The following is a 22,789-nucleotide window of genomic DNA, read 5'->3' on the forward strand; positions in this document are numbered from 1 at the left end:
TAGATTCATCAGCTGAATATGGCTTATAATTAAAATTCAAACATTTAAACTCAAATTTAGCTGAAGGTTTTATATTAGAATTAAAACTCCTTTGGATGTTATCAGTATTTGACTGCAAGGATGTTATTTGATTAGTGGACAGTTTATTGTAGAGTATATAAGGATATATTTGAAAGCTATGAAAATATTCATCAGAAATGCAGCTTTATGAGAGACTTACCTTGACACCTCACACAAATGCTCCTAAATGCTCCTAACCATGATTACTTTTTGCTTTCCATGACAGAGTTAAATGACATTATCTTCATATCTACTCATCTTGTGCTATTCATGTCGACTAACAGGTTAAGTCACTTAACAAAATCACAAACACATGCCTCGATAGATCGATAAAACCAGCACCATGATGAACTTGACCCTTAAAAAACAGATGCAGCTATAAAACACGGTCCCCTGTAGCTTACTGAGGTTATTTTTTAGTGCTGTTTCTGTACAGTAGTTTCACTACATGTTTTCAGGTTGATTTAGTTTTGTCTATCATCATCTCTTAATATTTGTTCCTAATCTTTTTAGACTGAAACTTTATGCTGTAGTATTTCTCCCAAACTTCTGTATGTTCAGACTTCAACAATATTCCAGTTTAAATAAACCCCTGAAAATGTCTGTCTTTGGGCAGCTTTCCTCGTGATGTCAGCGCCTTAAAGCTGAAGAGGAGTTTTGTAATCAGGCTGGAGACTCTTTAAAGAAATCAGATCTCATTCTTCAGCCCTCATTTACAACACCACCCGCATCTCTGTCTCCTTTTATCAGAGCATGTCGTTTTACTGTGTTATCACAGTTTAACTCCTCTCAGATACCTTCAGTGTCTACTGGAGAAAATATTTAAACTGTTTAAGAGTCTTTGAATAAATTATTGAATGTAGAAGTGTCAAACACCACAGTTAACAAACTATTATGTACTTTTAGAAAGGTGGAACTCTGCTCCAAACACCATACTTAAATTTACATTGCAGGGTTGTCCCCCGTTTCTTTATATCATTAGCCTCAGTTCCATTGCGCCTCTTGCCTCTACCACTTAGCCCTACACCTACCTTTGGCACCTTAAAGTCTGGCATTAGGATGTCCTGACTCCTGTCTGAATAGTTGGGGGTAGGGAGAGGTGCTAGGAGTGAGTGTCCCTTCAAATAGAGATTTTTAAGAGGCCAAACCAGTGCTAATGTCAACTAGAAACTATTACTAAAAGTGTTCGTCGACTAACTTTTTCCTGGACGTAGACTCAAATAAACATCTTGACTAAAAGTAAAGACTAAAATGTAAGGACTTTTTGATGTTTTGAACAAATCTGGAATAAAGTGTTTTTGAATTTTTGTCAACCAAAACTTACAGGAGAGGTTAAGGGACAGGGGTGAAGGAAAAAAATGCTGTGTACCTCAAAAATAAAGTTGAAATTTTAATAAAGTAAAACGTTATTAGACTACAACAAACAGCAGATCTTTGAGCTAAAAGAGAATGAATCTCTTTGTTTTTAAATTTATATCTGAAGTCTAGTTTCACATGTTCATGATAAAAGGCATTTTGTGGAGACTGTCAAGATCCACTGTTTGAGTCTGATAAGGTTTGACTTTATTCTCAACATGTCAACTGTTTTCATGTCATTTTTAACTTAATTCTCAAAATGCATGGTGTTATTTTTTACTTCATCCCTGTCCCTAATCCTCTTCTGTAGAAACTCGACCAAAACTGTGAAGGGTAAAAATATCTTAAATGTGACTAAAACTAAAAATGCATTTTAATCTAAAGGCTAAAACTAAGACTGCATTCAAAGTAGCTGCCAAAATAACACGGCTCTAAACTGAATGGAAAATCTCCCTGAATGCCTCAAGAATCACTGGCAAGTTGAGCTTTTAAAGAAGTGTACATGTATGAGTAGATTCCTCCCTAGTAAGATTGGCAAACTGTGAACCATCTAATTCAGTTGTTCTCTACATGGGGGTCGGGACCCCTATGGGGGTTGTCGACACTGAGGGGGGTCGCCAGATGCCTTCCAAAAAACAGAATTTTTTAAAATGACTTCAAATGGTATATTTTACCTACCTTTTTTAAAAAATATATGCATAAAATTATTTAAATGTAAAATTTTAAAAACAGTTATTTGAGAGATTTATTCTGAAATAAAAGTAATGTTTAAAATATACTTAAAATGTGACTGTTCTTGAATGTGCACAGCTGTGGTCAACTATGCTTAAGCCACCTTCAGGTACAGTGGGGGTCCCGGCCGGGCCTCTGGCACCTTTATTTTGGGGGTCACAGGCTGAAAAGTTTGAGAACCCTTGATCTAATGAATAGTTCCCCACAAAGTTTGTCTGAAGGGCCAAAGTACATCAAGAAAATCAAGCAGAGGGCCAAAACATTCACAGATTTACTTCTAAATTAAAAAAAGCACAAATAAAAGTTAATATACATGTTACTATTGATTCAATTAGCATAATCTTATCATAAAAAAAACTGTTAGTGGTTATATAGTAATTCAAAATACTCAGATTCTGTATTGAGGTCATGTATATTAAGGATTTTGTGTATTTAAAAATAATTGAAGCAGAAATAGATGGAACAGGCATACTTTATAATGATTGTATCATTTTACACTTTGAATAAAATGATGACAAATTCAGTTAAACTATGATTAGGGTCCGTGCGAGCCAGATAACTGGCACTTGTGGGCCAGGATCACTGGTCTAATATTCTAATTTAATGCTGTTTCAGTGAATTATGGTGTTTTTATTGTCACAGAGCATTTGCAAAAATCACATCTGTTTACATACTGTAAATGTGCTGATCAGGAAGATGAGGGGTCATCCCACTTCAAAGGGGGGGATTTCATCACTGCCATTAAACCTCTGTTTCAGGAGGGAAGGGGGCACTCGGAAAAGAGGGGCAGAGGTAACTGTTACACCTTGTTGAAAAGTATGACCCTTCACAACTGAGCAAAACTTAACTTGCGCTGTTATACAAGTACTGTTCTGTCATTTTTAACAACAGGGTTTAAAAAAAGAATAAGATATCAATACTTTATTTCTGAATGCACAAAACTTCAATTAGGTTCAGATCAAATGCTTTTTGTACAAACCCACACGTCCATAACTTTAAGGTCTGTACGATTTTGTGTAACATTTTTTCTTAAAGCATAAAAAGTTACATGATGCTCATGAACAATTTTCATGTTAAAAGCAGACAGTTATGGTTCGTACATGATTTCAAAAACATATCAAATAGCCAAGAATCAACAAGATTAAAAACTCATACATGATTTGATTTTCACCACAACGTTGGCCCCCAGGAGCCACTGTATTCCCACAAATAGGGTCTGTATTGGTAAGCTTTGCAGAAGGAGGTGATCAGCGATGATCGCACCAAATCGTCCCTCAGGTTCAGTCCCTCCACTTTGCAAATGTCCTTACAGAACTCGGGGTTTTGCTGCTTTCGTTTCGTTTTGTACCTACGGTTCTGAAACCAGATTTTCACCTGAGTCTCTGTCAGTCTTAAGGTGCTGGCCAGGTGAGCTCTCTCTGGGGCAGACAGGTACTTCTGGTGGTTGAACTTCTTCTCCAGCTCAAGCACTTGGAGGTGTGTGAACGCCGCTCTGGAGCGCTTATGTTTGCCTGAGGAGGAGAAGGTGCTGGAGTCTGAAGAGCCGTGACAGGAGGCGTGCAGAGACTCTGTGAAGGATAGATATGAGTGGGTCATTGAAGGAGGTAAATCTAATGGTTGATTTAATACACTGGCTGAGTGTTTTTTCTCCCATAAACATGTACTTTATGTTTACTTTTATGCTGCAACTTCATGACACAGACACATCTGTTACCAAAAATGCCTTTAAACATTAAATACAACATCAAACAACAGGATTTAAAGCATTATCTAACCAGCAGAGCCGGCAGGAGCTCACCTGTCTGCTCTCCAGTTGCTGCTTCCTGTGTCTGCTCTGACATTTCTGGTTCTTCTTTCCATCTTGCCATCTTCTCAGAGCAGTTTTTAACATTACACCTTTTTCCGTCTTTAAAGGAGAGGATGTCCTCGATGAGGAAGGAGGTCAGAGGTTTGACTGTGTCAGACATTTTCCCTCCTGTAATCCAGGAATCAGAGAGAGGCCTCTCAGTGACTGAGGCTGGGTGGTGTTTGTGCTCGCTCCCTTACGCTCTCTGAATTTATAGCTGAGCAGGGGCGGGTTTACTCTTACAAGGGGAGGAGACAGGCAGACACAGACAACTTTTACTCTCAGTAACTTTAGAGTGGTTTACTCTTCTGATCAACCTTCTGAGATCAAGCAACAGGAATGCATCATCAGAAAGTTTTTTAAATTTTTTGTCACAGTTGAACAAAGTGCATGACTTCATTACTAGAGTCAAAGTCAAAGTTACTCCTGGTAAATTATTACTCCACTAAAAGTGAAAGCTGCTTGGTCACATCACTGCTTGAGTTAAAGTAATGGAGTATTTGCTTTTAAAAATACTTATGTTACTTTAATGAAAATCATTTTTTTCTCAGTTGTAGATCCCCAATTCCAAAAAAGTTGGGGCGCTGTCTGAAATGTTAATAAAAACAATGCAGTGATTTGCAGCTCTCATATCCAATATTTGACGTATCAAGTGGTGAAGCTGAGACATTGTACCATTTCATGAAAAACACAAGCTCATTTTGAATTTGATAGCATTAGCACATCTCGAAGATGTTGGGACATGGCACAAAAGGCTGGTGATACAAATAAAAAACAGCTGGAGGAGCATTTTGCTACCAGTTGGGTTAATTGTCAACAGGTCAGTAACATGACTGAGTACAAAAGGAGCATTTTAGAGAGGCATAGTCTCTCAGAAGCAAAGATAGGTTGAGGTTCACCAATCTGCAACAAACTGCATCTAAATGATGTGAAACAATTTTTAACAAAATGTTCCTGTTCCAAAAGTTTGCCTGTTTCAAAATTGTAAAGACTTAAAATATTCCATCATCTACAGCACATAAAATCTGTGCAACAGGGACAAGGCAGAAGGTCAATATTGGATGATCATGATCTTTAGGCCCTCAGGCTGCACTGTTAAAACAGTCATGATTCTGTACTGAAAATCACTGCATGAGCTCAGGAACACTTCCTGAAGCCACTGTCTGTCAACACAGTTTGCTGTGCCATCCACAAATGCAAGTTAAAGCTGTATCATGCAAAGAAGAAGCCATATGTGAACACGGTCCAGAAACACCATAAATCTCCTGAATTTCCCTTGGGATTAATAAAGTATCCATCTTCTCTGGGCCAAATTTCATTTAAAATGGACTAAGGGAAAGTGGAAAACTGTTCTGTGGTCAGATGAATCAAAATTTGAAATTCTTTTTAGAAACCACATATGCTTAGTTCCTGCAAAATTAAGAGGAAAGGGACCGAATGGACAAAGCAAATTTACTTTGATGCTGTCCACTACTGGTGTTTCTATTATTTTTACATCATGCCACTGAATAAGAAGCTTTGGTGTTTCCCCTACCATGCTATTAGGGGCCCTCTCAACGGCTCCCCCGGCCCCTTGAACATCAAGACAATTTTATTTAATTGTATTTTCTATATAGCGCCAGATCACAACAGGAGTCATACAAGCACCTTCCCTATAGAGCAGGTCTACACCTGGTCCCTTTATTAAACAAACTAAATAGCCTTGTGTTATTTATCTTGTTTACATGAATGCATTTGATTTCTGAGTCCTGGTTTTCGCTCGTTCCCCCTGACTCCATGACCAGAGCTGAGCAAACCGACACGCTCACTGACCAGAGAGCTCCGTCCTCTCCTCCCCGTGTTTCAGAGCTGGGGTCTAATGTTTGCTCGGATGCTTTGACTCAGTGTCATGACAGAGAGTTCTCCAATGCAACTGATTTATCCTCTAAAGCTGTGTATGAATCGATGCCCCACTTGTTTTACATCTGAGATAGTTAAATGGGTGCTGGATTTTGTCATGAGATTGCAGCAATTGCACACAAGGACTGTATCACACCAGACCATGTATTTCAAAAAACATAAAAGTACTTTAGTCTTGCTACTTTAATGTTATAAAATAAAGAGACCGTACAAATAGAAAGTAACTTCTTAATTCAATCCAGACTGGAGTTTCTGAATTCAAACTCAGGGTTCTTCATCTCTCTGTAACCATGTCTCACAATGTTTTAAGTTTTATATTTTGTGCTTCATTCCTCCAGTAGCTCATTCTAGTGAGCTGTTTCCAGCCACAGTTGAAGGGTGATACTGTGTGAGAATCAGGGGGTCAGAGTGGGTGGTCAGAGAGGAGCACTAATGAGTTCGACACATTTAGGCCGGCTCCTGGGCAGACACAGTTGTTGCTCGGTGGCTGTTTGTTTGTTGTTCTCTTTGGTTCAGTCTGACTCTCTCCATTGAGGAGGACACTTGATAGTGTTCCTCTGGGAATTCATGCTTCATTTGTTAATCCATGAATGGAGGTATGATAAACACGGTCCTCCCCGTGCCCCCTGGACCTGCTAACTCCTCCAGCTATGTTGGCACCAGCCACACACTGAGCGGTCAGCAGGGTGAGTGTCATGTTAATCACTTTAATGTCATGAAGGTACAATACTAAAGCATTCTGATGCTTCAGTAATGGTCAATCCTAACTAGAAACAGATACATTTGGCAATTAGCTTGTTCCCTCCTGTTCTGACTAATATTTATGATAGCTGTCTGTTTCATTCCTCTGCAGTTCCTCTTCAGTGTTAGCTACTGTGTTGTCAACATTGTATTAAGATCAACAGAATGATATGTTTCACCTTAAGCTCTTTGGCTGCGACCACTGTCTGTGAGAGAACGTTGAATTATAAGCAAAGAGAGCTTATAAAAATCCGTCTAGACACTGTTTCTCTTGGGTACTAACTCTTAAATGTACATGTGCACTGTGTATAATATGATGCAAAAATAGTGATGAAATTTGGTTGAATCTACAAAGAATCTAAGGTTACTTAAAGGCGCATTATGTAGATTTTTTTGCGAATAAATGTCCATGTGATTTATAAATTAATATTCCCATGATATATACAAATATATGTATTTGGTTTAGGTCTAGACATTACCTCAAATATTTACAACAGTTTACAAAGCCAGAGAAAATTGTATTTTTTTTAGTCCTTACAAGACGTATCTTAACTACGACGGAGTATTAGGGCCACACGAAGAGAAAAAAAAATTGACATTACGAGAATAAAGTCAAAATATTATGAGAATAAAGTCGTAATATTACGAGAAAAAATTATTACAAGAAAGAAGGTCTGCTTGGGCACCGCCTCCATTAAAATGAGCAATGTTGAGCATCTTGTGAAGCTATACTTAAGTATCGGTTTCACAAATAAGGAAATACTTAATCTTTTGGCACATCAGCATCAAATTATCATCAGAATCAGGACAATACTCCGTCGTAGATCCAAGGCAGACTCTCTTTCTTGTAATATTTTATTATCGTAATACTACGACTTTTTTCTCGTAATATTACGACTTTATTCTCGTAATATTGACTTATTTCTCTGATATTACATCTTTTGTTCTCGTAATATTACAAGTTTTTTTCTCGTTATTTTACAACTTTAGCCACGTAATATTATGACTTTATTCTTGTTATATCAAAAAATATTTTTTATTCTTTTTTTTTTTTCTCTTCATATGGCCCTAATACTCCGTCGTACTTAACAGAGCCATTGCAATAGACATTTTTAATGTTGCCTTGGAAACACTGGATGTTTCATCAGAGACTGCCACATAGGGAAACATGAGCTATATATATACTATATGAACAACAGTATTTGGACGCCTCACCAACACAACAATACATGTACTTTAATACGAAATCCACCCCACTTTTGCAACTATAACAGCCTCCATTCTTCTTGGAAGGCATTACATGAGATTCTGGAGTGTTTCTCTGAGAATTTGTGCCCACTCATTCTGTAGAAGATTGATTACTGATTTTGGATGAGAAAGCCTGGCTGGCAATCTCCATTTCTCTATACAGTTCATCCCAAAGGTGCTCAGTGGGATTGAGGTCAAGGCTCTGTACAGGCTAGTCAACTTCTTCCACACCGAACTCATCAAACCATATCTTTGTAGTCCTTGCTTTGTGCACTGGGGTACATTCATGTTAGAATAGAGAAGAGCCTTCCCCAAACTGTTGCCACAAAAGTTGGATGCATAGCATTGTCCAAAATGTCTAGGTATGCTGAAGCACTAAGATTTCCCTTCACTGGAAATAAAGAGCCTAACCAAAACCCTGAGAAACAACCCCATACCATTATCCCTTCTCAACCAAACTTCACAGTTGGCACAGTGCAGTCAGTCTGGTAATGTTCTCCCTGCATCCGCCAAACCCAGACTCACCATCTGACTAAGAAGCATGATTTGTCACGTTTCCATTGCTCCACAGTCAAGTGTTGGAGTGCTTTAGCCCGCTCCATCCGACGCTTGGCACAGGACTGCGTGGTCTTCCACTTTGTGGCTGAGTTGCTGTTATTCCTAAAAGCTTCCACTATCTAATAATATCACTTACAGTTGACTGTGGGATATCCAGCAGGAATGAAATTTCACAAACTCATATTACAAAGGTGGCATCCATCATAGTCTGAGGTCATGTTAACCGAATATTCTCCGTCATTGTCAGATTTTTTTGAAGGATGACGGAGAATTTTGAAGGTTGTCCGTCATTTTGACAAACTGGAATGATGAGGATGACCCTGCATTTCAACACACACAGACAGAGGAATAGACCTTTTCCATGGACTATGAGGTTATTTAATCTATTAAAAATCTTGTAGCCAGTGGGCTCTCTCACTGACCTCGATACTATAGATTAGTGAAAGCACGTCGGTCTCCGTGCTGACCAAGCGGCAACCTCCGGTCCTAAAAAATGAAGCCAATGCGGAAGTGCAAAAAAATGCTATACTGTGAGTGTCCACTTGAGGCGGGATGCAGGAAAACCGGAAGTTCCGTCTGCACACATGTTAAACAGCTGGTTTTGACACACAAAATAAACTGGTTTACAGCCTGGTTCAAAACACCAAACGTGTCTCATTAGCTAGTGTCTTATTGTGCTCCCACTGTACGGGGGATGAATTTTTTTGTACCACGATCGTTTGGACTATATTTAGGATAAACCTCACTTCACGCTGATTGGCGCGTCTCATTTGATTGACAGATAGCTCGGCAGGCAGAGGCTCTGTTCCTGTCAACCGGAATGCTAGCTAGCAGGCTGACAGGAAGTCGCGCTTAGTGGGCGGGCCGTTAGGTTGATCCAAAGTTCGGTTGAGACCGCGATTTCAATATGGAAGCATTCACGGATTGGCTTCAAAAGCCCTTTTACTCCACCTATTGTAAGCAGACGACTGACTTCACAAGGGGTTTGTCCAATTCTTTCTACAGTCTATGGTGCTGACAGCGCACTGAGAGGCTACTGCAGGTGTCTCAGTGCGTCACAGAGGGATACAGGTCGGGATGCAGAGTGTTAAGGCCTTTGCACAATGAGTCCGTTTCATGTTGTTCTAATCATGTCTGCACACTGATGCCAAAATTGTCGTCATTTTTTTTTTTTTCTTTTTTTTGGCATTCTGTTTTTTTCGGAACAGGTTTAATTTTATGCAAAATTTCGTATCAGTCCAAGTCATTTAAATGGGTGACTGGTGACTCCAAACAGTGCCCACTGCTTCATCCTCGCTTGCTCCCCACCTTCCCCTCTCTCGCACTGAAACCTCACTTTCAACATCGTAGTTTCTCGGCGTATTATTTCGATTTCAACCATGGAAATACAACAGATAAAGGCATACGTTTGTAGCCTTCTCACAGGTCATAAGAGACTAACTTAAAAAGTTGTTCTCCATCTCTCCAACTTGTCTCAGTGCTATGATGCATGAGCGTGTGCTGTTTGAAGCTCTCTGTCAGGATGGATCCAGCAGGGTTTTAAAAAAGTTACAGAGACACAGGCTCGCAGTATGAAACTATTTGCCACGTTCTACAAATTTTAGCAGTCAAGGCAAATACAAATGCACCCGACTCTGTGTGCAAGATCCAAGTGACGTTTTTTCGGGTTACGACTCCTGTGGAGCAGACAAAAATGCTCATGGCTCCACAGTGCAGCCTTTAAACAACTTATCAGCTATGGTCGTCAAAAGACAACATCTTGGCATAAAAAATATCCTTAAAACCACATGTGATAGCTTAAATGGTGCAATTTATAGTTGCTTGCTTGAAGACCAGGATTGTTGTTCCACTGTTACAGCGTAAAAATGATGAGGAGAAAACGCTGCACTGCTTTCTCTCAATGCCATTAAAATGCATAACCTCAAAGATTGTTATTTAAATACTAGTTGGGAAAGGGCGCTTCATCAATTAAACACTACCAATAAAGTCATATTGAATTATATCATATTACAGATATTAAAGTGAAAATTATAATGACAGATTGTAAAAATGGTATGACAGAATTTTTACGACCCTTTCCGTCAAAATGACGGACAACAAGAAAGTCCAGTGCAACCTCTGATCACAGTACAACTCTGGGAGTCACTGAGCTCTTCAGCATGAGAATTTCGTTCATCAGTTTGTGACCTCATGCTCAAGTGCTCTTAGTTTATGCAGCAGGACAAGGATTCGAAACACACCAGCAAGTCTACCCCTGAATGGTTAAAAGAAAAAAAAAAAAGAAAAAGAAGGTTTTGGAGTGACTTAGTCAAAGTCCTGACTGATATCTTATTGAGATGCTGTTGCATGATAACCTTGCAAAGCAGATGGATACACTTGTTTCCTTGTTTTTCACTGGCGAATCTATCTTGCAAAGCTCCTGTCTGAACTTTTTGGGCCCAGTTAGAAAGTGACAGGACAGGCAACAAGAGGCTGGTGCCATTACAGCAGAAGACATTACCTAACCTGGCATGTCAGGTTAGTGGCATGGCCTTTAACAGGCTATTCATGCTTGAAAACTCTCCAATTAAAACATTTCTGCAGATTGTCAAAATTCCTCCACAGCGATTCTAATGCTCTAAACATTTGTCTTTTGATAATAATGCGGATGTAAACTTTCTAAATAGAACAAAAACTTTACATTTTGTACTTTTTTTTTGCTGGTGCACGTGTTGTGATTCAGACTGCACTGAATGTAAAACAAATGAAGAAAAAACTAACTTTTTTTTATTTATGTTAGCTGGGGATCATCTTGATATCACATCTAAAGTTGAACACTTATTTTTCTGAACATTACTTACAATGACTAAAGGAGGCTGTGCCTTAAAAATAATCTCACATGAGGCCATGAAACATTTAGTTTAGCACACACTAACACTTGTCTTCACAAGCATTGCTCAGAAAGAAAACAGTTGCACTCTGTCTAATGAAGGAGTTTCTTTCTATTAAAAAAGTTGCAAGTTAGGCCATGAAACACTAAATTTATTATTAACAATAAAAGGAGACATAGAATCCTCTAAGTCCCCTGAAAATTCAGTGGTTAACGTCAGGCGAAGATCATCCTGATATCACATAGGCTGAATGTCATCATAAGCATTACTCATAAAGCAAACAGATTCACTCTGCCTTATACACAGAGCTACTAGTAAGAGTGACTGATGGCCTGTGAGGGTCTGCACACATGCTGTCATCCTCTACTCTTGTTCTGAGACAATCCACATGATTGCTCTAAGCTAAAAAGGAAAGGTTTGTTTCCTATCTATTGTGTCTTAAACATTCATCGCACAGCTTTGTGTCTGCATAGCTGTGTGTCTGATGTGACACGGTACAACCTCTGCCCTTTTACCCTGCTGGAGTTATTTGTCTTCCACATTACACGCTCTGCGGTGATGATGTTTTCTTTGAGCTAGCAGACGTTGTTTTGCCATCAATCTTTTGTTGTTTTGCTGCTGTTTCTTTGTCTGAGATGACGAGCGGTAAGACTTTTGTTGTAAATGTTGAGTTTTATCTGCTCTGCATCAGCGTTGTGTTATAATGTACACCTGGAAAGTTGCACAAGGTCTTCTCTTCTGTGTGCGCTCATTGGACTGGAAATTTAACCATTAAATCTGAAAATGCACCTGGTAAGAGAACTAAGTTTAGATTGAAGGGAACATTTAATTAAAAAAAACATTGTTTTAGAGTGCATGATTTATCCGATTTACGCAATAAAGTCATTTACTTTGGTTTCCTGTATTTCGTGTAATATATAAAAAGATACAGGCTCTTTGTGTGATACCAGTAGGCCGCAGTGATCAAAGACTTGTGTCTGTCCTGAGATCAAGGATTGAGGGAACAGGACTACCTCTATTTGTGCCCCTGCATATTGAATTCTCCCTTTCTCGCCAATATTGCTGCTAGTCATCTATGCACCACTGTGTTTTTCCGTTATTTCCTTTTTTTTTTTTTTTTTGCATATTTTTTCCATTTAGATGTTTTCGATCAGCAAACAAATTTGAGCAAAAGATAACCTAAGTAAATACAAAATGCAGTTTTTAAATGATGGTTTCATTTATTAAGACAAAAAATCCATCCTAACCTACCTGACTCTAAATTAAAAAGTAAAAACCCCCCTCTTGTTAAGTCATGGATCAACTGTGATTTACTACATTTTTTGGAAAGCTGAGCCCAATTTCACAAGCCACACCCAGGCCTGATAACTGCCAGATCTGTTAAATCAAGAAATCCCTTAATTCAAACTTGTCTGACAAAGTGAAGTGGGCTAAATGATCTAAAAAAGCAACACATCATGCCACGATCTAAAGAAATTCATGAACAGATGAGAAACCAAGTCACTAACATCTATCAGTCTGGAAAGGGTTACAAAGCCATTTCTGAGGTTTTGGGACTCGAGCAAACTATGGGGAGGGCCATTATCCACCAATGGAGAAAACTTGGAACAGTGGTGAACCTTCCCAGGAGTGGCTGACCTATCAAAATGATTCCCAGAGGGCATCAATAACTCTTCCAGGAGGTCACAAAAGGACCCAGAACAACATCTAAAGACCTGCAGGACTTGCTTGACTCAGTTCTCTTTGTTAGTATAACGCTAATTCATAACAAAAGTTATCTCAAGACACTTTACAAAGAGGGCAGGTTTAGACTGCTCTATCTTTTGTGGCCTATTATAATAGACTAGTGTTAATCATTAATATTATAATGAAGACTATACTCCATTATAAAAAACACAGCACTAGCAGTATTTAGGCCTGTTACAGTGGCAACACAAACCTTCCCTTTAACAGGCAGGACTGTCGGCTCATGTTGAACAGCTCTCTGCAGAAGCTGTGCTGGGGTTGGAAAGGGCAAGAAGGAGGGGTAGAGGTGGAGAAAAGCAAGAAGAGGAGAGGGACAAGAGAAACAACAAAACACCAAACAAAAGACAAATTCATGGCAGTTGTGACCATGAACTTATCTCTCATTTTGTAGGATATTGATGTGTTAGTGTTAGCATTAGCAGCTTGGTTAGTAATTAAATCAAGCGCCATTATTAATAAATATAGCAGAGAAGGAGTATTGCTCTTAGATTCAATGAAACTGTTCTAGTAATAATTACAGAAGTAAGAATGCTGTTAATAGATGGAGCAATGATAACTGTAATACTAGCATTAGAAAAATAATAGCAATGAAGAGAAAGATGTATAAAAGAACTAAAGGTGCCCAGTCTCTTTAAAGAAAGAGACTGGGCAAAATGGCATCCATGGGAGAGTTCTGAGGCCAAAACCAGCTGACCAAAAACAACACAAAGTTGTAAAAAAAAACACCCTGATGACTCCCAAGACTTTTGTGAAAATATTTTGTGGACTGACAAAACAGAAGTTGAACTTTTTTAGAACTTTCTGACGGCGATGCCGTCTCATAAGAACGGTCTGCAAGAGGGGCCGTCAGAGATGTGCTGTCTGCAGCCAGACCGTCTTGGGACAGTTTTCCCTCCACTTCAATGCCCATATATGAAACCACTCTGACACAAATATTATTGATGCGTCTTTACCAGCTCATTTACCCCAGTGAGGTTTGTCGGTATAAAGTGAAACATACAGCAATGATTCATCAGCCTAGAGCTGTAACAGATAAAAGGGTTTTGTAGACTAATGTTACCTATAAGAAGCATGTTAAGGGTGAAAATGAGTGGAGCAAGTGCTGATCTCTGAGGAACTCCACAGAGAAAAAGGAAATCTTCCAGTTTAAATTTGCTGTTTGATATACAGAAAGTACATCTCTGTCATCAGGTTGAGAAATATGTTAGTGTGTCATGTTAAAGAGCTTTAAAACAATATGCCCAAATTCTGATTAAATTGTAATTTTTGCCATCATCAACACTAATTTTGTTATCATTTAATGTCCCTTTTTAGATATTTTATGTGTTCTTTAAATTGTTTTCTGTTAACTATGGGTGAAATGCTTAAAAAATAAATTTGAGTAAATGTGTTAAGATAGATTAACTTTTTATGATGTGACCATAATGCCTGGGTCATCCACTAGAGGGAGCTTTAACGCCACACAAGTATCACAGCCAGCAGTCACTTCAAACTACAAGAAAGCACAATGAGCTCTTTGAGCAGAGGATTAGTTTGAAGAGAGTCTGATTATACAGTAAAAATAGTTTTCTTTCATGGATATTTCATCTTCATTATCTCATAACTCTACCATTGATGGTTGAACAGAGGGACTCTGATGCTGAGCCTGTGAATCATCTCAACAACAATCACAAACAACACTATCAGGCTTGTTACATTAAAGCGTGATTACATACCTGGCTTTTACAAGGTGACGTGACTACAGCATGAATTAAATGTCTTTGAGTAAACTATGATGGCCCTTTCACTGATTCCTGGGCTGACGTCATTCATAAAGCACCTTGTTCTCAACATGGGGAATTTTCTTTCATTCATATACATCTCTCTAACACACAAGGGGCTGTTTATGATTTGTCGCATACCTTTATCTGACATAATTTAGCACCATAACAATCTCAAATGCATTCTTTGATTATCTTATGTCAATATCTACAAATAAGGAGACTAAAACATTCAAAATGACCAAATGGAACATAGATTGAACAATAAATACTTTTTAATGATATAATGCACATTTCCATGCAAGTCAACATATGGCTCAGTTAGTCAGTGTAACTGGACTACATGCTCTGGTAAACTGACACAGCAGAATTGATTTATAGTCTTCCTGTTTATTTTGCTAAACTAGCAGCTAACCAGTTGTTTCAAGCAATGAAAATACGGACAAACTTTACAGCTGTGCTTTTTTTGTACACTCTCTACTTTCAATGAAATGATCCCTGTACCTCCAGTTTATGGTGATGACTGAAGGTCGATAAAAGCAACTACTGCTAGCATTTATGCTGTTCAACTTCCAGGTCAAAGCCTGGCTTGGAGAATGAGAATACCCTGACTAACTTGTCAAGTCTGGTCTAACTGAAGTGCATGCATGCAGGATCAGTCAACCCCCAACCATTATGTAAGGCTAGTTTCACAGAAGAGTCCTGATCCCAGTACACTTGACCCAAAACTTCAGTTCATTTGATTATACTCATGAAGAGGTGCTCTCAGGCACAATTTATGCACACTCAGGCATGAAACTCAGGATATGAATGCAACTGTAACGGTAACATACAGCCCAAATCCCAAAAAAGTTGACCTGTTGCCAATTATCCTAAGTAGTTGCAAAATGCTATTCCAGCTGCTTTTTCATTAGCACCTCTTACTTTTCCAGCCTTTTGTTGCCATCTCCCAAGTTTTTTGAGATCTGTTGCTGCCATTAAATTCAAAATGAGCTAATATTTCATAAAACAATAAAATGTCTCAGTTTCAACATCTGATATGTTGTTTGTTATATTTTGAATAAATATGGCTTTATGAGATTTGCATATCACTGCAGTCTGTTTTTATACATTTTACACAGCGCTTCAACTTTTTTGGAATTGTGGTTGTAAAATGTCTCCTAGAGCTTCAAAAATCATTGTGTAATAAAAGCTTCAGTGGTAGCCTGCAGGATGGACTCTATTGTCTGCACAGAGCATATGTGTTGTTGCCATGGTTGTCCCTTCCTTTTTTATTCTTCTCGGTGGATTTGCAAATCATCAACGGCTAACATGCTGACATGCATTTCAAAGTCTAGTTTAAGGTGTAAACCAGAGTAGTTCCACTTTTTTATAAGTAAATGTTGACACATTGATTGTGGTAAGTTCCAGTGATGTTGTACCGCACTCATGGAAGGCCTCCTCTCCAATCAAAATGCTTAACCTGAACTTGAAGTTGTGGGATGTATTTCTAATCCTTGACAAATAAAACTTCTTAAAAATAAAAGATAACAGTTCAAAGTTACCACATGTTAAAACTGTGTGTGCCAGTCTATGGTTTTCATTCTGTGGTTTTCACACACACAGTCATTATCTGATCTCTTGGAGTGTCTCCTCTCTGTCTGCAGGTTCTCTCTTATCTGCACCCAGATGCTTGTTCTTCTTTAGCTCCTCTCTACGCCTAGAGGTGTCCCCCCCCTCCCTTCATTCTGAGGCCCTTTGGCTCATGAATGTGTCCATTAAAGGTGACACACAGTCAATTAGTGCGCACAAGAATTATTCATTATTTAAATGTTGGAGCACGTTGGCCCCTCCTCCGCTCCTTTAGCCAGTGGCCTGTTTGACCCCACATGTTGTATGAGTCTGTTTGATTTATTTTGAGGCTTTTGTCTTGATTTAGACTGAAAACTGGATAAAGTTTGGAAAGAGAAGGAAAGTGGGGAATGACATGCGATAAAGAGATCACAGGATGAATTTGACCCTAGGTCGCTCCAGAACATAACCAAACTACAGGTGTCCTGATCCGTGTTTATTTTAATGATCAGTAGAACTAAAAATACCTAAGCTTAAAATACCGCATCAGTTCTACAACATGGAAGTGTGCAGCAACACTGCACAGCAAAATCTGGAGTGTTGGAATTTCAGGGTTAAACATTTCAGGGTTAATTTTAAGCCCCCAAGTGTAATTTTAACTGCAGAGAAAAATGGCCTTTAGTGGTAGAGTTAGACAGTGTTAATACATTCAGTGTTAGATCAGCTCTGTAGAGAGTTCCAGGCACTGCCACTTCAGATCTGGGGAGCAGAGTTTTCCCAGCATGCATTGTGTGGTTAAATGTGTTTAGATGTTTTGGGATATATTTATACATGTTTAGATGTTGCCTGTTGTAAAGTTATCACTGCTGGGGTTTATTTGCTTCTTTCTCTGGTGGATTATTATTATTCTTTTTATTTATTAACTCTGAGGGTGTTAGTTTGGGTAGGCAGGTTTTGCGGTGTGCAAACATATTCAGACAATTTCAGACAATGTGCAGGTGTTTATTAACATTTTTAATATCCATATTTTCTATTTGTTTTGTTTTTTTATTTATGTATTATGTATTTATTTATTTGCTTTTTATTTTTCTATTTTTTATTTTTTCATTCATTAATGAATTAATTTATGTATTTATTTATTGTTAGTTATTTATGTGTTGGTTTCTTTCTTTCTTTTCAATAATATATTTGTTTGTATTCACTGATTTGTTTGTTTGTATTAGTTTATGTATTTGTTTTTATTTCTTTTTTAAATCTTTTTATTAACTAATTTATGTTTGTTTTTATTTAATCATTTTTTAATCATTTTTTTAATCATTTTTTATCATTTTTTAAATTATTTGTTTTTAATTTATTTTTTGTTTTTTTATTCCTTTTTTTTTTTAGTTTTTCTTAATTTTTTATGTCTGTAGGAGTGAGATAAGAATTTTGTTAATAATTTGACTAGTTTTACCTTTGTCATGACAGTTATGAAACAAACTGATTTCACTGCTCTCATCTTATTACTACACTCATGCCTTACATAAAGTTGACCTGTCCTGTAATCAATAAAACATTCCTGACAAAAATACTTCATTTGTTAGGACAACTTAACCTGCTTTTCACACCATGGCTTTAAATCTGATATTTTTTAACCTTAGCTGGCAGCATGACGATACAATGCATTAAAACAGAACTAAGCCCATCATCGGTGACTTCTCTTGAGCTCTGTCTGTGAGAGCTGGTTGAGTGACAGGTCTGACTGGAAGTGTTTCCCGTTTGATTGAGAGTTTGAAGAGTTAAAGAGCCACTCTGTCTGCAGCTTTGTTTACCAAGCAGAGCTCCGCAGGAGCAGGACAAGCTCTCCGGCCTTATCAGTGGATTTGTGAATGGGACAATAATGAGCTCAGTTTGATAGAGCGGCCCTGTCAGCTCAACATGTCAGCTTCATCCATTAACTATGTGATGGCTGCCTTTGATAAAGTGCAGGAGACAGGGCTACAGCCAGGGAGGAGTTCAGGTATGCTGACTTTAACTGGATCCTCAGAGGAAGATAGCTAACCTATGTTTAAGGAGGCCTAATGGATCCAGACATTAATGCCTAATAGGATAGTAGTCATAGAGTAGGCTAAAACATACATGTAAAAGTTCAACACTTTCTTCATGAATTAAGAGTTGCTATTAATTTTAACACCCAAAACAGGGTTCTAACAGAATACGCTTTTTTAGCTAAATGACTGAGGCTAATTGAAGGGATTTTTTTATTATAGTTAACTTTAGCAAGTCCCCTGTTCGATATTGTTAACAATAAATGGCCTACACGTGTTTAAGCCTAAAGAGGATGTAGGCAAACATCCATATTTTTAACTTACTTTTTCTCTTTTTTTTTTAACCTTGTTTCTGTGATAAGGAGTCGGCTAATTTCCTTTTCCCCCTCAAGTTTTTGACCTGCTTATCTTTGGCTAAAAAAAAACTCGTTTCAGCTAAAAGTTAATTTCTCAAGGTATTGAAAAAACACCGAAATTGTTTTCTACAGACCACCAGCCAAAAAAATTTACTCATTAGCACGAGAAAACGTAAGAAAATAAAACGTAGGGGTGCGTGTCCTCCCGGGGCTTCCGTAGTTACATTTTTAAAACCTGCAAGATTAAACTTTAGCGACTGTCCTATGATTAAATGTTGATTATTATAAGAAAAATAAAGAAATTAAGTCAAAGAAGCTACTCTCTAAGTATCAATTGATTTTTATTTGGAGTCCTGTGAGAAAAGTCGTTACAAATACCGTTCAAAATATACAAAACAGTTGAGAGGTAAACATTGCTAGCTTACAGGCTAACAGGCTGCTGCTGCAGGTGTTCACCATCCTCTGACACTCTGTGGTGAAGTCTGGAAGTGTCCGTGGGTCAAAGGCCCCTCGCTGTCACATGTAAACTCCAGCAGCTGTTTACTGTTGTTCATCTGAGCAGCAGGAGACATGCTGTGATAACTATACACGCTGCTGCCGTTTCCGTACCCAAACACGGGGTTAAAATGTCCCACAGTCACATTAAACGGAGATGAAGTTGCCCCGCACAGCTGGCCCTCCCGCACCAGCACCGGCACCGCCACCCTCCTCGCTGCGGGAGGAGGAAACCCCGCCAGCTCCAAGGACTGGTCCTGCCTCTGCCGCTTACATTTGTACCTCCTGTTCTGGAACCAGATCTTCACCTGTGTGGAGGTGAGTCTGAGCATGCAGGCCAGGTGATCTCTCTCCGGAGCGGACAGGTAGCGCTGCTGTCGGAAGCGCCGCTCCAGCTCGGACACCTGAGACTGGGAGAAGAGGACGCGGGGCTTCCTGCGCAGCCTGGAGCCGAGAGTGGAGTCTCTGCTGCAGCCAGGGGAAGAGTCAGGACCACTGAGAGCTGTCAGCACAGAACCAAAAGGCATTAAGAACTCATCCTTCAGGGGCTTTCAGTCAGTCATGTTAGTTTTGTTTAATTGTCTGATGGTTGTTTTTCTTTGCTTGTACATAGAGAGCAGTCAGGATTCCTCATAAAGGCACATGGAGCTGAGACTGTGAGTCTTAAGGTTCATTGAACTTTATTCAAATGCTGCCCTGGTTTAACTGTGACTCTACAACTTTTACATTTTATAAACAAAAGCCCAATGTGTCCCACAGAGGAGTGGGGGTCCACTCATGAAATGAGACTTGAGTTTTTGTTTAGAAAGCATTTTAAGTTTCTCACACTTAGCTTGGATAAATGGTCACTGATAGCCTAGGTTTAAAACCACAGCCAAGTTCCTGTCTGAACAGAAAATAGAGCTCTGGATGGATGTTAGAGCAGATGTTCTGGCTGTGTAGCGGTCAGTTGTTGGGGTCTTCAGTCAGAAGGAAATAGTGTCATTCACAGCGGTGCGGTGGAGTCATTTTCTTGTTACTTTGATGATGGACTACAAGGACTTGTTCAGACTAAGCATGAACACATTTTACATTGAAAAGACTGAATTTTGTGGAAATGATCATTTCCAAAATCCACTCAAATTACATAAAATGTATGCAATAATTCTTAATTATTTCTCAAAAGTGACCCTGAAATTCTTCAAATATTGCCTCAAGTTTTAAGTAAAACTTTACCATAAAGTCTAAACATCCCAATAAGTTTCCTTTGCAGAATTCCATCTAAATTCCCACAAATTTCAATGCAAATCTCCCTTAAAATTTTTCACCCCCCCCCCCAAAAAAAAAAAAACAGAAATGCAAACACATTCCTCAAAATGTCATGAAAATGAGGAAAAAATCCCCTCAACATCAGAAAAAGATTCCTGAAAATTCCTTGAAAGTTCTTGGAAATTTTCAAAAGGATGCCCACCAATTCCCAGTCTCATTCCCACAAATGTACAAATGTTTTTTTTTCCAAGTGTCCATGATAACATAAGATCCTTAAAATTTAAAAGCAAATTCAACCTAAAAATTTAAAAAAAAAAAAAAAAAAAACATTTTCATGAAAATGCCTGAAAAAAATTCCAAAAGAACCCCCCCCCCAACATCCCCAAAAAAAGTTTCCTGACGCTTCCTTGAACAATCTTTAAAACTTCTTGGGACACTCCCCAATGCCTGAAAAATTACAGATAACTTTCCCAAATATCCATGATAAGACCTAAACATTTTAAAGCCGATTCCTCCCAGAAAATCATATCAAATTCCCGATAAACACAAATACATTTCCCTAATTTTCATGAAAATGCCTTAAAATGTCCAAAATGTGTGTAAAGTGAAAATAATAATGATAATAGTAAAAAAAAAATCAAAGCAAATTTCCCTCATATCTCCTGATCGTACTCTCCAAACAAACCAACATATGACCAGAAAATCCATGAAAATATTTGAACATTTCTGAGCAAATTTCCAAAATGTCCAAACAAATTTACAATTTTTTTTGAAGATTCATTGCAGATTTTCCCCAAAGCAAACAACTCAAACTTTAATGGACATTCTGGAAAATTATGTCAAAAACTCAATTTAGAGAAATTTACAGGAGGACAGCAGAGACATGGTTTATTCTAGCTACATGCCAAACTGAAGTTTGAACAAAATAAGACTATAAATGACAGCTGTTTATTTTCTATGTTAAAGGCTGAGTTTTAAGTTAGGTGTTCCTCTCATATGTCTACAATATTTGTGCCAAGACATGCTGCACTGTTTTTAATAGTTCAAAAACGAATGAAAACTCAAATTAAAATCAAATCATTGATAAGAAAAAGACAATAAACATAAATGATGATGGAGATTTGATGGTGAGAAGGTTTATAGAACTTTTAGTTTAAAGATTAAACACTTCAATGTTTCAGAGATAAATCAGTTCAGTTTTACTCTGTAGTCTGGTTTATTGTTACTATGTTTCTTGTCTTTTTGTTTCACAGATTCTGTGGAACAGTTCCATCTTTATTTATGAGCTCTGATTAAATCTGAAAAATTAACAATGATAATAATAGAAATATAAAAAGCACCAAATATAAGGTAATGTCTTGTCTACAATCATCATGTATACAGGGCACTGATCTACTGCGACTGTCTAAATTGCACTAAACCACTGACAACGTTTCTCTGATGTTGACAAGGTTCTTTGCAGTTGAGACAGTGTGCAAAAGTTTGCCTGATATTTTTTAATGGATGGAATAAAAAGTAAAAGGATTGAAAATGTTGACAAGTTATCAGTCCTACTGCCACAACGATCTGCATCAGATATGCAAAGAATTTTAAGAATCAACAAAAATGACCAACGAGTCATCGAGTGTGAGGTCGTGGTGCGTCATATTCTCTGTCTCCTATCGCCCACTAAGGCCTCCAGTGTTCCACCTGCAGCCCGAGTCACATCTAAAAGTGAAATAAGTCAAACAGGTGACTTTTAACATCTGTATCATCTCACCATGTTCATTCATCTCCTCCTCTGCTGAGCTCTGAGTCTCGAGCTTCTCCTGCGCCTCGGACGCGCACGGCTCAGTCTGTGCGCACTCATACAAGCTCCTGGTCCGGACATTCTGCGCGTGCTGATACTGCATCGGAACAACTTGATCAGACGTCAGGAATTCATTTTCAAAATCATCATGGTGCTCCAGCTTTAGAATATCCTTCACTGAAAAGGGTGTGGAGGTGGTGCTCGTACTCGGATGCATGCCCACCCTTTGTGAGTTGGTTCTGATTTTACGCGCTGCGCTCGTGCTGCAGGTGAAGCTGCAGGCCGGACGTTTCTTTGCTCTGGCTGCTGAGTGAGGCCTGGGAAGATTTAAATCAAGCAGAGGTCCGCTGAAGAGCAAGGGGGGGGGGGGTCTGACCCCCTCTGCAGCACAACAGCACAGCCACCCTCCTTTTCTGTTCACCAATACTACTGATCCTGAGAGGCTCGAGCCTCATTAAGAAGTTTCATTAACAAATTAGGCTCTAGTTTACGTCTTTAAATAGGGGG

The 22,789-nt window shown here is 38.5% G+C and overlaps 2 protein-coding genes across 2 annotated transcripts; both read right to left on the reverse strand.

The window, feature by feature from the left end:
• Window positions 1–3,315: 3,315 nt before the first annotated feature.
• nkx3-1 (NK3 homeobox 1) lies at window positions 3,316–4,115 on the reverse strand. The gene is made up of 2 exons (XM_041788510.1): window positions 3,947–4,115; window positions 3,316–3,716 (listed from the first exon to the last, which is right to left on the reverse strand). The coding sequence occupies exons 1-2, from the start codon at window positions 4,113–4,115 to the stop codon at window positions 3,316–3,318; spliced, it is 570 nt and encodes a 189-aa protein (XP_041644444.1).
• A 15,051-nt stretch (window positions 4,116–19,166) lies between these two features.
• Window positions 19,167–22,499, reverse strand: nkx2.7 (NK2 transcription factor related 7). Its single transcript, XM_041788341.1, has 2 exons — window positions 22,253–22,499; window positions 19,167–19,747 (listed from the first exon to the last, which is right to left on the reverse strand). The coding sequence occupies exons 1-2, from the start codon at window positions 22,497–22,499 to the stop codon at window positions 19,203–19,205; spliced, it is 792 nt and encodes a 263-aa protein (XP_041644275.1). The 3' UTR covers window positions 19,167–19,202.
• Window positions 22,500–22,789: the final 290 nt, after the last annotated feature.

Source organism: Cheilinus undulatus, linkage group 5 (genome assembly GCF_018320785.1).
Source record: "Cheilinus undulatus linkage group 5, ASM1832078v1, whole genome shotgun sequence".
Classification (NCBI taxonomy): domain Eukaryota; kingdom Metazoa; phylum Chordata; class Actinopteri; order Labriformes; family Labridae; genus Cheilinus; species Cheilinus undulatus.

What these genes read in the sequence shown, in the direction of transcription:
- nkx3-1 (XM_041788510.1), bottom strand. Translation starts at nt 4,115, where the DNA reads ATGTCTGACACAGTCAAACCTCTGACCTCCTTCCTCATCGAGGACATC. An exon ending in AGCAACTGGAGAGCAGACAG is followed by an intron (nt 3,717 to 3,946) that starts GTGAGCTCCTGC and finishes TATCCTTCACAG; the next exon opens with AGTCTCTGCACGCCTCCTGT.
- nkx2.7 (XM_041788341.1), bottom strand. Translation starts at nt 22,499, where the DNA reads ATGCATCCGAGTACGAGCACCACCTCCACACCCTTTTCAGTGAAGGAT. An exon ending in GGAGGAGATGAATGAACATG is followed by an intron (nt 19,748 to 22,252) that starts GTGAGATGATAC and finishes CTGTGCTGACAG; the next exon opens with CTCTCAGTGGTCCTGACTCT.